The sequence below is a fragment of the Equus quagga genome, chromosome 2 (genome assembly GCF_021613505.1).
Source record: "Equus quagga isolate Etosha38 chromosome 2, UCLA_HA_Equagga_1.0, whole genome shotgun sequence".
Classification (NCBI taxonomy): Eukaryota; Metazoa; Chordata; class Mammalia; order Perissodactyla; family Equidae; genus Equus; species Equus quagga.
In genome coordinates, this window is record NC_060268.1 from 66,669,839 (window position 1) to 66,684,198 (window position 14,360).

Sequence of the window (14,360 nt, forward strand, 5' to 3'; positions counted from 1 at the left end):
GTGCTCTTTTGCCCCAGCATGGCACAGACCTGGCACACCGTGGTGCTCAGCAAGTGTTGTTTGACTGGCTGTTTACTGCTTCCAGCCTATGCTTTATAACTAGTCTCTGTGACCTTGGGCACACTGCTGTTCTTCCTGGCCTCAGTTTCCCCATCTGTGCAATGGGGGTCTAGGGGCCCTTCTGATTAACAGAGTTGGTAGTGGCTGCAGGTATGTTTGCACTTCCCCGCTGGGATGAGGTGCCTTGGATTCCACCATAAGAACTTCCTGAGGGAGACGGGAGTAAGCACTGCCCTCTCCAGGGTTCTGAGGAAGATCACCACCACCCCTCGCCCTTAATCCATGGTAAGGAGGCAAGAGCGTGCTGGCCTCTGTTTCTGTAAAATGGGAACAGTCAGATAATCATACTTTCTGTACATGGTATCCACGGCTATTGTGAAAATAATTTTTTTTTAAAAAAGCCTCCAAAGGGGGCTGGCCCCGTGGCCGAGTGGTTAAGTTCGCGCGCTCCGCTGCAGGCGACCCAGTGTTTCGTTGGTTCGAATCCTGGGCGCGGACATGACACTGCTCATCAAACCACGCTGAGGCAGCGTCCCACATACCACAACTAGAAGGACCCACAACGAAGAATATACAACTATGTACTGGGGGTGCTTTGGGGAGAAAAAGGAAAAAATAAAATCTTTAAAAAAAAAAAAAAAGCCTCCAAAGGTGGTGCAGGGACAGGAGTTGGCGGTCTCCAGGCACGCTATGTGCCAGGGCCCGGGCTGGCCCTCCCCACCCCCTCGCTCCATAGTCACCCCTGAGGTGGGGCTATTTTCCCATCCCACGGATGAGGACAGAGGCTCTCAGCACAGATGCCACCCTTTCAGAGCCAGAGAAGAGGTGTTGGTGTGGCAAAGGCCACCAGCGATCAGTGGCAGGGGGCTGATTCAAACCTAGGGCCACCTGACGCTTCTCACCTCAGCAGACTAAGAGTAAGGGTCCTGGTGGGGGTGTCAGTGGGTGAGAGAGGTGTAGTGGGCACTCAGGGTCAGGCACAGGTGGAGTCAATGTCCCCAGAGGATATGCTAGCCCAGAGAGGAGGGGGAAGAGGCTGACATCCTGCTCGTCCACCCCCACAGTGGGCTGGGAACTGGGGAGAAGGGGGGGCAGGTGTGCAGGAATCTGGAGCATGGCGTCCTGTGTGTTCTCAAGGCTGGGCTGTGACGCAGAGTGTGGCCCTGAGTGGGGAACCCAGCCCAGGCTGCGGGGAGAGGTCAGGGCTGCAGCCTCCCTGCCCAGCTGTGTTGCCCAAGGTCACTGCTCAGCTGGGGAGGTGGGTGAAGCTGAGGAGTGTGATCAGGCCTGCCACCTTTCTGGGTCTCATGGACAGAGGGCGCTGGCCAGAGTAGAGACTGAGGGGGGTAAGCTAGAGCCAGAGTCCCTCTCCATCCCTCGGGGAGACCTCACCCTTGGAGAGCAGCCAGGCTGGGGGTGGTGGAAGGGCCTGTGGAAGGTGTAGAGAGCTAATGCTCATGGGTAGAGTCCTGACGAAGCACTCTTCCTTTGTCCAGCAGGGACCCTGGCTGAGGCAAGGTCACCCCATTTCGTCTGGAGCCACGCTCTCCCTCCGTCTCTTTTCTCTTGCTCTGGGCCTCGGCTTTCTTTATCTGTCAAGGGAGGGATGTTAAGAACAGAGCTTTGCTCCCACCTAGGACTGCTGAGATGAAGAACAATGGGATCTTAGAAAGGATGAACCCCTGAATGAGAAGAGGGGGTAATCAGACCCATGGGGTAAGCCAAGGGTCTTGTAGCCCCTTCCCTGGGACTCCCTCAATGCATGCGTACACACGTGCACACTAATGCACACATGCATCGTCAGTCCTCATGCAATTAAAAATTGCTGAGTGGACTATAAAAGGACAAAGTTTAGGTAGTGGGAGTGTGGGGGGCATTCTCTGCAGATAGTTGGCGTGAGCGGAGGTGTGAAGAGGGGAGTAGGAGTGTGAGCTGGAGGGGAAGGGCTGGGTCCACGTGCCTGAGGAGGTGGCTTGCAAGAGGCCTTGAATGCAGGCTTCAGACCTTGCTTCTGAGTTGATGCCGAGCCTAGAGGAAGCTGGTCCAAGGTGCTCACTCTGACCATGGCCATGAAGCACTCAACCCTCTGCCCGCACACACACAGACACCAGCATCCAGCAGGCTTCTTCCCTGCAAGAAGGAGAAGCTGGTGAGCCAGCAATGGAATCAGGCCTGCTCTTTCAAATATGCTTTCTCACTGCGCTGGGCCAGGTGTAGCTGGGGACAGTGAGATGAGTCTACACACCCACCTCTCCTGACACAGGGAGACCTGGGCATGTCTGGCTCCCTGAGGAGCAGACAGGGGAACCCCTTCTTCTACCGCCACCTCAAGGCAGCCTTGGCCTCAGGGACGAAGGGAGAATGGCACCTTGGGACATCAGATGGACATTGCTACCTATGCTGGCCACCTCCTCCAGCAGTGCCCTTCGATTTCTTTAGACAGGTTTAGCTCAAAGGCAAGGCAGGACCTCATTCTTCTTCCCTCTAGCTGAAGCCTCCAGCCTTCCTCAATCATGTAAGTGCAAAGAGCACAGGTTTTAAGGCACAAAGGTTTAGAGCACAAAGAGCGCAGGTTTAGAGTCTGTGTTCGGATGCTAGCTCCATGTTTGCGGCAGTGTGTGACCTTGGGCACGTCACTGAACCACTTTGGGTCTTTTAGGGTATTCTGAGGCATCAAAGGTCATTGACAAGGATGAGTGTGTGTGCCTGCTCATTCTCAGACGGCCCTGCTGGGGAGGCAGAGCAGAATCCACACAGCCCTCCAGGACAGGGCTGGAGCAGGCTCCCAGAAGGAAGAGGCTGTGAGGAAGGCTCGGGAGCAGTGGGAGCCTCCAAAACTCAGGGCCAAAAAGAACCTATTATTGCTGAGAGCTGGGAGGGTCCCCAGAGAAGAATGGCAGTGCGGAGGCTTCATGTACTTAACCAAACTTGAGCCAGGATTTCAGGGTTTTTTAAAATTCTTTAAATGTTTTAAACTCGTTTGTGTGAAGTGCAGCACCCATTCAGGCAAAACATAAATGTATTCACTGCGATGAGTTACCACAACGCGAACACACACGGGTAACCCTGACAGGTCCCACAGGTCAAGAGGTGCAGCATTGCCAGCACCCCAGAAGCTCCCTCATGTCTCCCCATCACTCCCCCACCTCCAAAATGGATCTTATACTCTGACTTCTGACTCTATTGATTAATTTTACCTGTTTTGCTGTTTTTTTTTTAAAGATTGGCACCTGAGCTAACAACTGTTGCCAATCTTCTTTTTTGTTTTTATTGCTTTTTCTCCCCAAATCCCCCCAGTAAGTAGTTGTATATTTTAGTTGTGGGTCCTTCTAGTTGTGGCATGTGGGATGCCGCCTCAGCGTGGCCTGACATGCGGTGCAATGTCCACACCCAGGATCTGAACTGGCGAAACCCTGGGCTGCCACAGCAGAGCGCACAAACAACCACCCAGCCACGGGGCCAGCCCCATAAGTTTGCCTGTTTTTGAAGCAAATCTATATTGCATCATAGAGCAGGTATTTTGTGTCGGATTCTTTTTCTTACTATTTGAGTAATTCCTCCGCGTGGTTTCACGTAGCTGTTGATTCCTTTTTACTGCTGTCTGGTATTCCATTGTATGAGTGGATCTCATCATTCTATTGTAGTGGGCATTTATGTTATTTCCAGTTGGGGATTATTGCAAATAATGCTGCTAGGAATGTTCTTGTACCTGCTTCTTGGTGCATTCACACATGCGTTTTTGTTGGATATATACTCAGGAGTATAATTGCTGGGTCATAGGCTCTGTATACATTCCACTTTAATAGCATCCAGCATCTAAGCAGTTCTGCAAAGTGATGGTGACACTTCCCTTGCCCCTGGCAGTGAATAAGTGTGCTGCTTATCCCACACCCTCACCAGCATTTGGTATGGTCAGTATGGTTTTGTTTCTGTTTTAGTCATTCTAATGGGTGTATCACTATCTCATTGTGGTTTTAAATGACTGGTGAGAGTGGACATCAATTCAGATGCTTATTGACTTATTTCGTCAAGTGCCCAGTTCATATGTCTTGTGTGGCCTCTCTTTTTCTTATTGATTTGTCAGAGTTTTTATATCTGCATATGAGTCCACCTCTGTTGTGTGTATTACAAATATCTGCTCCTACTCGTTTTGTCCATTCACCCCCGTAATGATGTCTTTTCATGAACAGAAGTTCTTCATTTAAATGTACCCAACTTATCAATTCTTTCCATTCTGGTTTGTGCTTTTTTGTGTTCTGTTTTTAAAAACCTTTCCCAACAGCAAGTTCATAAAGATGTTCTTATCCTTGTCTTCTAGAAGCCTTATTGTTTTACCTTTTACATTCAGATCTGCAACCCGCTGGAATTTATTTTTAGTTATGGTATGTGGTAGAAGTCCTTCCCTTTTTTCTGTGTAGATATAAAAACAATGCAGCACCGTTTATTAAGTTAGTCCTTTCCCTGCTGCCCTGTAACCGTCTTTGTCATAAATTGCCTGTGTGTGTGTGGGTGTGTTTCAGGGCTATCTGTTCTGTTTCTTTGATCTGTTTATCAATCTTTGCACCAATATCACCCTGTCTTAATTACTGTAGCTTTATCGGAAGTCTTGATGGCTGATAGAGAAAGTCTTCCCAGCTGTTTCTCTTCAAAATTATTTTGGCTATACTTGCCCTTTTTATTCCTCACACATTATAGAATCAGCTTGTCTATTTTTACACATACACACTAAGTGTCATGATTTTGATTGAGAGTGCCTTGAATCTATAAATCAATTTAGAGAACAACTAACTCGTTAAATATTGTATCTTTCAATCCATGAACATGGTATGGCCCTCAATGTATTTATGTTTAAATTATTTTTAATTAGATGACTAATATATAGATACATTCTTATTAAAAATGCAAAAATTATGGGCCAGCCTGGGGGCACAGCAGTTAAGTGCACATGTTCCACTTGGGCAGCCTGGGGTTCGCCGGTTCGGATCCCAGGTGCGGACATGGCACCGCTTGGCAAGCCGTGCTGTGGTAGGCATCCCACATATAAAGTAGAGGAAGATGGGCACGGATGTGAGCTCAGTGCCAGACTTCCTCAGCAAAAAGAGGAAGATTGGCAGCAGATGTTAGCTCAGGGATAATCTTCCTCAAAAAATAAAAAGAATAAATAAAGATTTGTTTAAAAATAAAAAGACAAAAATGCAAAAATTAGAGATGAAACGTGTTCCTTTCCCTTCCCAAACTCCACAACAGCCACCGTTACTATATACCCCTATGCATGCACACACACATACGCACACACACACACACACACCAGTTATGGATGGGATGATATGAACTTGCCACGTGCTTTTTCTATTTGACAATAGAGTGTGAACATCTCTCTGTGTCAGAACAATTGATCTAGGTCGTTCTTTGTGAGTGCCACCTGTAGTCCAGAGACTGAGCGTGCCCTAGTATAAGACTACAAACTGTGCTGCTGTCAGTATCCTTGAGGATGTTTTCTTGATTGTGTGTTCCTTTGAAAGATCACCCTAAAGCAAAGAAACTCATTTCGATAATGCTGTAATTGTTCCGAGCAGACAGATAAGAGCCTGAACTAGGCTGGGGAAGGAAAGAAGGGATGAATTTGCTTGTCTAAAATATCATGTGCTTCCTCTTGACAAACCCCTGTCAGTCATGGGGCTGCCATAAATCTTAAGATTTAGAGCACTGCAGACGAGGGGGCCAGGGAGCCCAGGGTGAGGACAGCAAGGAGGAAGAGGAAGGGGTCTGACCTGTTGACTAAAGCAGCCACTAGGACCTCAGCGGAATGGGACGAAAGCTGCTGCCTCCAGGTCATACCTGCCCCGGGCAGGTGCCTGAGCCAGCCCCTGCACACACAAGACTCTGAGCCTCACAGCAACCCCGGGCTTATCCTAGATGAGGAATCTGAGGCTCAGAAAGGTGAAGGGGCCTGTTTGAGCTCACTCAACAAGTCAGTGGCCAAACTGGGCTTCTGACTGCAGCCTGAGCACAAAGCCCGTGTGTGTGCAGTCTCCAGGCTGAGTCTCCTAGTTATCAGTGCTGCATGAGGACACCGGATGGGCAGATCTGGAGGAGCCAAGACCTGGGCCTCTACTGGGGCAGGTGCTGGGGAGATGGACCCAGCATTGGCACCAGTTAGAGGGAGTCTAACCAAAAGGCTAGACAGTGGCAGGTGACAAGTGGTGTCTGAGGAGCCCCTGCTGTCTGGGAACCCATCCCCAAGAAGTCAGTGGCCCACCATGCAGCAGGATGGAGGCGGTGGCTGGGAGCCAGGCCACATCTCCAGTCAACATGGCACCCAGGTGGGAACTGGGGGCAGAGCTCTACTTCCTGAGGATTTGGGAGCCTAGCTGGGGCCATGAGCCCCCACTCCTGTGTGCAAGGCCTCCACAGCCATAGGAAGGCCACAAGCCACCTGGCTCAGCAAACTCCTGCTGGCCTCACTTCCCTCCTCCCACTCCTCCCCACAACCTAGCTCCCACCTCCTCCTCCCTTGTGCACCTTCCTAGCTGCACATTTTGGGTCCCTCTTTTACATTTTGTGCTGTGTAGATTTAAGAAACTCCCTTTACAAAACTTTTGGTAAACAACATTAGAGAATTTCTGATTATAAAACAAATGCATATAACTATAGCCTATTAACTCTCCTATGCATACGTATGGGCAGACATGAATTTTTTTTTTCCCAAATTGAGATCACACTGATAATTCTTTTTTGTAACCTGCCGTTATCACTTGTCAACATATTGTGAAGTTTGTGCGTGTAGGAGCATCATGGTAGGTTTGCACAGCGCTTAAGAACACAGATTCAAGTGCCAGCAGGCCTGGGTTTCAGGTCCTGGCTCTGCCACTCATCAGCTTTGTGACAGAGCACATTACTCACCTCTCTGGGCCTTGGTTTCTGTGTTGATAGAATGAGGTTAGTACCTCCCCTCCTAGGCTTGCTCTGAAGCTTAAATGAGGGAGGCCCTCAGAAGAAGGCCTGACCTAGAACAATGCTCGATGAATACCAGATATTAGGATCACTGTTACTTCTAACCTCATGACAGAGTCTGGCCCCCACCTCACGCCCTAGGTCTTGTAGCTGGACCCCGACTCTGACCCTGGGTCCTTATCTGGGTCCCCCAGGCCTATCCTGGGTCTCTTCATGACCCCTGGGCTGGTCGGGGGGCTAGTGCCTGGGGTCAGCTCCCAAGTGGCATTCAGTGGGATTTATGGGAGGTTCTTCCCTGGGTTCTCAGTGACATGAGAAAGCAGAGGGATTAGAAAAGGGGAAAAGGAAAAGGGAGAGGCAGAGAAGTGGCTCTGATCCAGCCTGGCCCTGGAAAGCTGGCCCTGATCCTTTCAAGTCTCCATTACTCGTGGGGTCCTCACCTGGTATCTGAGCCCTGGGTCCCCCTTAGTTGGCATCAGAGCAGGAGACATGGCCCCTGGAGAGAACATTGCTGTAGCTGCTCTCATGTGGCTGGAGGGGTGAACACAAAGTCATAACCCTCCCCCCCCACCCCCACCACCAAGGAGTTGCTAAGACTTGGGGGCACAGCTTGGGGTCCACTCTGTTTGTTGGCCTTGGGGGGGACCCAGTGACTTTCAAGTGTGAGTACAGATGTGGGATGGGGCTCCAGTGGGGCTGGGGGCTCAGCTCTGAGCTCTGGGGTCCACAGGAGATGAACAACTACCGGCGGGCCATGCAGAAGATGGCAGAGGACATCCTGTCGCTACGGAAACAGGTCAGCACCCTGGAGGCAGAGAACCGCTTGCTGAGGAGCCACCTGACCCAGGAGGAGGTAGAAGAGGAGCAGGACAATGCTGACAAGGCCCAGAACCTAGGTGAGGGGGTATAGGCCACCAAGGGCGTCAGGGCCCCGCCTGAGCCCAGGCTCTGGATTGCAGGACAGGATGGTGGGGAGCCTTTCCCAGGTGCGCATGCTACTGGAAACAGGCTGGTGGGAGTTGGCTGGGTCTTCTCCGGGAGGGGAAACAGAGAATCCAGTCCTGTCTCAAGCCCAGGGCTGAGAGACACCTGCTCCCACCCCCCAACTGTGCTGATTTGAGCTGGGAGAAGCTCCTCCTTGAGCCAGCTCCCCACCACCACCACCAGTGTTCATGAAGCAGAAACTGCTGCTGAGTGAGCTGGACATGACGAAACTGAGGGACAAGGTGCACCGTTTGCAGAATGAGCTGATTCGAGTGAGCTGGGGCTTGGGGGACAGGGAGTGTGGGAGCCTAGAGGAAGGGAGATAGAGTGGGAGCATCTGGAGAAGTGTCTGGGAGCAGAAGGGAGAGGGGCATAGAGGGATGGGAGGCCTGCTCAGTGGACGAGTCAGCAGAGGGGCCTGGGGTAGACTTTTGGGTCAAGGGTAACACCCAGGCACCCCTTCCTCCCCCCTGCCTCCTCCATCCCCCACCATCAGAAGAATGATCGAGAGAAGGAGCTGCTCCTCCTGTACCAGGCTCAGCAACCACAGGCTGTGCTGCTGAAGCGGTACCAGGACAAGCTGCAGAAGATGAAGATGCTGGAGGAGACCGTGCGGCACCAGGAAAAGGTAGGTGCAGAGGGGCCAGACCACCAGGACCTAGCCACAAGTGGGACAGTGCAGAGCCCCCAGGCCAGCCTAACCTCTGTGCTCTCCCTCCAGGTGATCGAGAAGATGGAGCACGTACTGGAGGACAAGCTGCGGGATAAGAACCAGCCCCCGCAGACCAGGCTGCAGGGAAAGCCCAACGTGGGTGAGTCAGTTTCCCTACATGGGTGAGTCTGCTCCCTGCCTTTTGTCCCATCCCTAGAGGCCTTTCCTTCCTGGAGCCTCCCAGTTTCAGGAGCACCTTAAAATTGGGGCAGAGGGGTGCTATTCCCCTCCTCATTCAGGCACTGAGGGCTCCCAGAGGTCCCTGATACTTTGGTTAAATCAATCATTTGTTTGCTCCATTGATGTTAACCATAGCTACCTAGAACTACCAATCAGAGGTGGCTCTGATCAGCAGGAGAGAACCAGGTCTCACCCTATCAGGCCAGCCCAAGCAGAGGATTTCCCTGAGCCCATCTGTGCAGCCTCACCAGGGGCCCCTATGTGCCCAGCCCTGCGCTCAGCCTTCACTTTGTGGGGGTGTTGGTGGCGGGTGTTTCTGAAGGCCTTTAGAAAACAGCAAAAGCTGGGCTCACCTTTCAGGAACAGTGAGATCATCCTGGAGCCAGATGAGAGATGAGAAGGCAATCTAGGGAGGGGAAACAGGCAAGGTAAAGGCCCAGGGAGTGACAGTGCCAAGAGCAGAGAAGGAAGGAAAGATAGAGAAGTGAAGAGCTGAAATAGACCCGGGACAAATGGTGAGGGAGTAGTCAGGGAGAACACTGGGATCAGACTCTAAAGAGCCTAGAATGACTGCCTGAGGAGTGTGGACCTGATCCCACTGGCAGTAGGCAACCATTGAAGGCTTGGGAGCAGAGGAGGGGCAGAATGGAGCAAAATGCTGGGGCAGATCTGGCTAGGGACATGGAGGCAGGAAAGCCCATCTCAGGAACATCTGTGGCCATGTTCACAGCCTTCCCCATGCTCTCAGCCTCTGGCCTTCCCCCTGGTCCTACGGGAGAGAACCTACCTGCTGACCTTTACTCAGTGCTGCTGGCGGAAAACTCAAGGTTGCGGGCAGAGCTGGATAAGAGCCGCCACCACTCGGCCCCCATTATTCTGCAACAGCAGGCTCTGCCGGTAAGAGCCACCAGCACAGGCCTGGCTTGGGCCTGCGTGCACAGGCCACCGGGGGCCCAGCAATCACTCACAGCACAATCCGAGCTGAAGACCAAGACTAGGAGTTAGGCTTCCCAGGGTCTCCAGTGTGCCTCGAGTCTCTTGGAGTGCCAGCTCTCAGCCTTGCTCTTTTCTCCTGGGGCACTCACATGGGTCTGAAAGCTTTACCCTCATCTAGCATCCTGGGAGAAAGCAAGCCCTTAACTGGCCTTTGACCCTTGAACCCTGGCCCTTTTTGCCACCTGGCTGGCCTGCACTTGGAGTCCATATGGGCCTCTCAGAACTCCCTTCTGGAGCATCCCCTGGGATTGGTACAGCCTTGGAGAGCCCCTTTCCCCCATCCCAGGTGGACCCCAGGGAGTTGGGAGCAAGAGGAGGCCTCGCAGAGAGGCTACAGGAGACAGATGGTCCAGCCCAGTCCATGTGCACAGGGACCCTGCCTGCGCAGGTGGGTGCCCCAGGCCCCAGAAATGCCCTGGCCCCACTCCACTTCCAAGGCTGCTACAGGCGTTCCTGCTTTATGCAAACCCCAAGACAGGACACATGGAATTACAGAAGAGGGGTGAGCAGGGCCTCAGGAGCTCTTCTCTTCACCCCAGGACTCCCAGGAGGTGAGTTCTGTTTGAAAGCACACCTGATGCATGGACATCCAGGTAAAGTGTGGGGCATGGGGAGACCCTTGCTTCACAAACAGATTCTTCACTTTACAAGAAGACTCCGAGTTCAAGATTCTTTTCTGTGCACTTATGAGTGTTCCCTAGTACATTTTACATTTAAAAATTGATGTGCAAAAACTTCATATACCCCAAATCTGTGGGGAGGACAGCTGTGAAGAAAGCACATGCCGTGCCAGGGGTGAACTCCTTCGGGAAGAGGGTTCCGCCCTGGGTCTGAAGCTCTGTATCAAGGAGCTAAGTCTGGAACTCAGACCGGGCTGGTTTCTGCTCAGCATCTCGTGGCCTCCTGAGCTCACACAGCCGCAGCCCCCAGCTGGGCCCATGTGTGAGTTTCTGCTCTGCCCACAGGATCTCCTTGCAAGCACTTCAGACAAGTTTAACCTCCTGGCCAAGCTGGAACGAGCTCAGAGCCGGATCCTGTCCCTGGAGAGCCAGGTAGGTGAGATGAAGGAATAATCAGGCTGGACAGGCTCACCATGCAACCCATGACCAGGGTCAGAGCTCAGAGTGTGGCCAGGGTCAGGCTCAGTGTGTGAGCAGGGTCGGGGCTAAGTGTGTGAGCAGGGTCGAGACTCAGTGTGTGAGCAGGGTCAGGGCTCAGTGTGTGAGCAGGGTCGGGGCTCTGTGTGTGAGCAGAATCATGGCTCAGTGTGTGAGCAGGATTGGGACTCAGTGTGTGGGCAGGGTCATGGCTCACTGTGTGAGCAGGCTCAGGGCTCAGAGTGTGAGCAGCGTCGGGGCTCAGTGTGTGAGCAGGGTCATGGCTCAGTGTATGAGCAGGCTCGGGGCTCTGTGTGAGCAGGGTCATGGCTCAGTGTGTGAGCAGGTTGGGGCTCAGTGTGTGAGCAGGGTCGGGGCTCAGTGTGTGAGCAGGGTCATGGCTCAGTGTGTGAGCAGCGTTGGGGCTCAGTGTGTGAGCAGGGTCACGGCTCAGTATGGGAGCAGGGTCGGGGTTCAGCGTGGACTCAGGGTCGGGGCTCAGTATGTTGTTGGAACTCAGAGAAAGTCCGTCTGTGTCCTCATCAGACTGTCACTTGTCTCTTCGCCACCCACCCCTGCCACCCCTCAGGTCTCTTGGGGAGGCAGCAAGCCCACATTGCCCAGGGTTTTCCTTTCTGCCCCAAGAGTAGGCTCAGGCTCTGGTCATCCCGGCTTTCAGGGATGGGCCCTGCTGCCCTGCCATTCCCCCTCTGTCCCTTCCTGTGTCTGCAGTTAGAGGACTCAGCTCGACGCTGGGGACGAGAGAAGCAGGACTTGGCCACACGGCTGCAGGAGCAAGAGTATGGCTTGGGACACCCCTCAAACCCCAGCATCACAGGCCTTCCCGTAAGTGATCCCTTTGTAGGGCTGACAACCGCCCCACCCCCAAGTCCCTGGGCCTTGAGAAAAACTGTCCAGGGAGGCCAGCTCCTCTACTGAAGTCAGGAGTCCTGGGCTCAGCTTCCATTCTGTTTCCAACAGAAGCCTTTGTCCTGCCTCAATTCCCCACCTGTCTAAGGAGAATAGAAAACCCTGCCAAGATCACCTCTTCCCCATGGGTAGGCCTGAGAATCAAGGAGGAGAAGCTGGGGATGAAGGGTTGTCCACACGGGCATTTCTGGAACACTCTGGCACTGGTTGTACTTTAGGATTGGATTTGCTCATGGGCAGAGTAGCTGCGGCCCCCACCCAACTCCTCAGTGCCTAAAATTCTCCCGTGAGCACACTCTTCTTGGGCAACTGCGATGCTGCAGACCTGCCGGGGATAGGAGCATGTTGCCAGAGAGAAACATTGCCAGCTTCCCAGAAACAAACAGGCCTGTTCACAACTGCCCTTCAGCTCAGCCCCAGGCCACCCAGCCCCTCAAAGCAAAAACCCTGATTGCTCTTGCTCTTGAGCCATCAGTCCTCTGCTCCTCTCCAGGCTCCTGAGAAGGATCGGGGACTGACAGGGAACACAGGGCTGCCTTTGCAAACTCACCTGCTGAGCCCTGGGGACTCTTAGAGAAGCTGGGTATGACCTGCTGTGGTTAAATGGGTTTGGAAATCTTTGAGAAGTTGCCCCCTGGGGTTTGGATCCTCTGAGGCATGGCTTGCTAGGCAAGATGCACTTCAATGGGTCACCCCTGGGGGCAGGGACGTACTCACCTCACCTTGCTTTGGACACCACAGAACCCCTCGACCCACTCTAAGGACAACAGGCGACCCTCAAAGCTGGACCCCTTGATGCCCAGCTCAGAGACCAAGCTCAACACGCCCTCGAACTCCCGGAAGACCTGAGTACTACAACAGGCCTCTCTCTGTGTGTTGGAGTCTCATCCCCACCCTCTAAGATGACTTTATTAAATGCTGTAGGTCAGTGAGCACTCGCCTTTTTCCTGGAGAAGGGCAGCCTGGGGGGCCCAGCTTCTCCTTCCAGACCCTACTCTAGGCCTGGGCCCTCTGTTGCAGCCCTATAGCCTCCTGCCTGGAGGAGCTATCATCTTTGGAGAGCCAAAGGCCATAGTGGGCCCAGGAAGGAGGGGAGAAGAGGCCTCCCAAAGCAGAAGCCAGGGAGACAAGCCCCTTCCGGATCTCTGGAAAAAATGAGACCACCCAAGGCCAACTCTGGTGGGAGCCTGAGAGGCTTTCCACTTGCCCCCAAATCTATCACATCTGAAATCCATTCTTTCAAATTTGGTTTATCTGTTTCTTGAGAAGGGGAAGACTTGAAGCCTGCCTGTGGCAATCAGTTGCATATTAGTGTGAAGTGCCCCGTTAACCAGGGCTAGGCTGAGCTGGCAGTGTTGTGTCCAAATGTAGCCAGGGACAGGAAAGCAGATGGGGCCAGGAGAAGGACCCTCCACTGAGAGTCAGGTTGCCTGGGTTCTAGCTATAGGCATGCTGTGTGACCTTGAGTGACTCAAATAACTTCTCTGGGCTTCAGTTTCCCCATCTGTCCCATGCAGAGCTTGACTTCTTTGATGGTAAGGCCCTTTCCAGCTCTAAAATTTCTGAGTCAAAGATGACTCAGGCCTGAAGAAGAGAAGGGAAGCAGGAAGGAGAGAGAAAGATGACAAGGAAGAGGATTGTGTGATAGGGAAAAGCAGAAAGGCTCCAAGAGTGGACTCAGAACCTGCTGATCCTGGTTGAAGAGGCCAAGCTGGCTGGGTGGGCCTAGATCCCTGTCTGCCTGCAGGACGTGGACTTGGGTAGCCGAGGACCAGGAAGGACCAGGCACCTGATTGAGACAGGAGTTATGGGGCTCAGAGGGGATTAAGGGGGCTTAAATTGGGATGGGTGTGAGGTAGCCAATCTGCCGCAGTCTCCCTGCCTCCTGCCCAGAGCCTGGACAAGGGGGTATCTCCCCTGGGGCAGGAAGCTGAGGACTGGGGAATCCCAGAGAGAAGGGTCCGGCAGGGTGGAGGAAGCATGCTGGCCTCTCGTCCCTGGGTCAGCCACCTCATACCAGCCCCTTACCCACAGGCCTCCGCCCTGGCGGTGCCCAAGACTCTGGCTGGACCTTGGCAGGAAGTCCTCCTGACCCCACAGGGAACTCCCTGCATGAGCCTCACCCCTGATAGGTGGGCCTGCCCAAAAGCCAAGACTGGCCCACCCCTCGCAGGCCGCCCTGTTCTCTCAGCAGAACCCGCCAGGTCCTCTGTCCCTCCACCTGCTGCCTGCTGCACGGTGGCAGTGGCCCCCCTGCTCTGCCTCACCCCCAGCCCCAGCAGCGAGGAGGTCCAGGCTACTGGCTCCGAAGCTGCTGTCGGGCGTGGGGGTCCCAGCAGAAATGGCTTCAATACGACTGCCTCGGGTCCCCCGTGCATGCTCAGATCCCTTGTTGACGCGGCTCAGGGAGCATCTCCACAGGGACAGTGGAGACCATAGAGGTCAGA

At 53.4% G+C, this 14,360-nt stretch overlaps 1 protein-coding gene across 1 annotated transcript in view; it reads left to right on the plus strand.

Moving 5' to 3' along the window:
• Positions 1-12,793, plus strand: part of LOC124235149 (coiled-coil domain-containing protein 33-like) — a 105,260-nt gene extending 92,467 nt beyond the window's left edge. The window contains exons 13-20 of the mRNA XM_046652758.1: positions 7,745-7,910; positions 8,182-8,270; positions 8,495-8,626; positions 8,720-8,810; positions 9,621-9,787; positions 10,852-10,938; positions 11,716-11,829; positions 12,655-12,793. Coding sequence (XP_046508714.1) covers positions 7,745-7,910; positions 8,182-8,270; positions 8,495-8,626; positions 8,720-8,810; positions 9,621-9,787; positions 10,852-10,938; positions 11,716-11,829; positions 12,655-12,762 — 954 coding nt within the window. The 3' untranslated portion in view covers positions 12,763-12,793. The remainder of the gene's footprint in view (positions 1-7,744; positions 7,911-8,181; positions 8,271-8,494; positions 8,627-8,719; positions 8,811-9,620; positions 9,788-10,851; positions 10,939-11,715; positions 11,830-12,654) is intronic.
• The last annotated feature ends 1,567 nt before the right edge of the window (positions 12,794-14,360 follow it).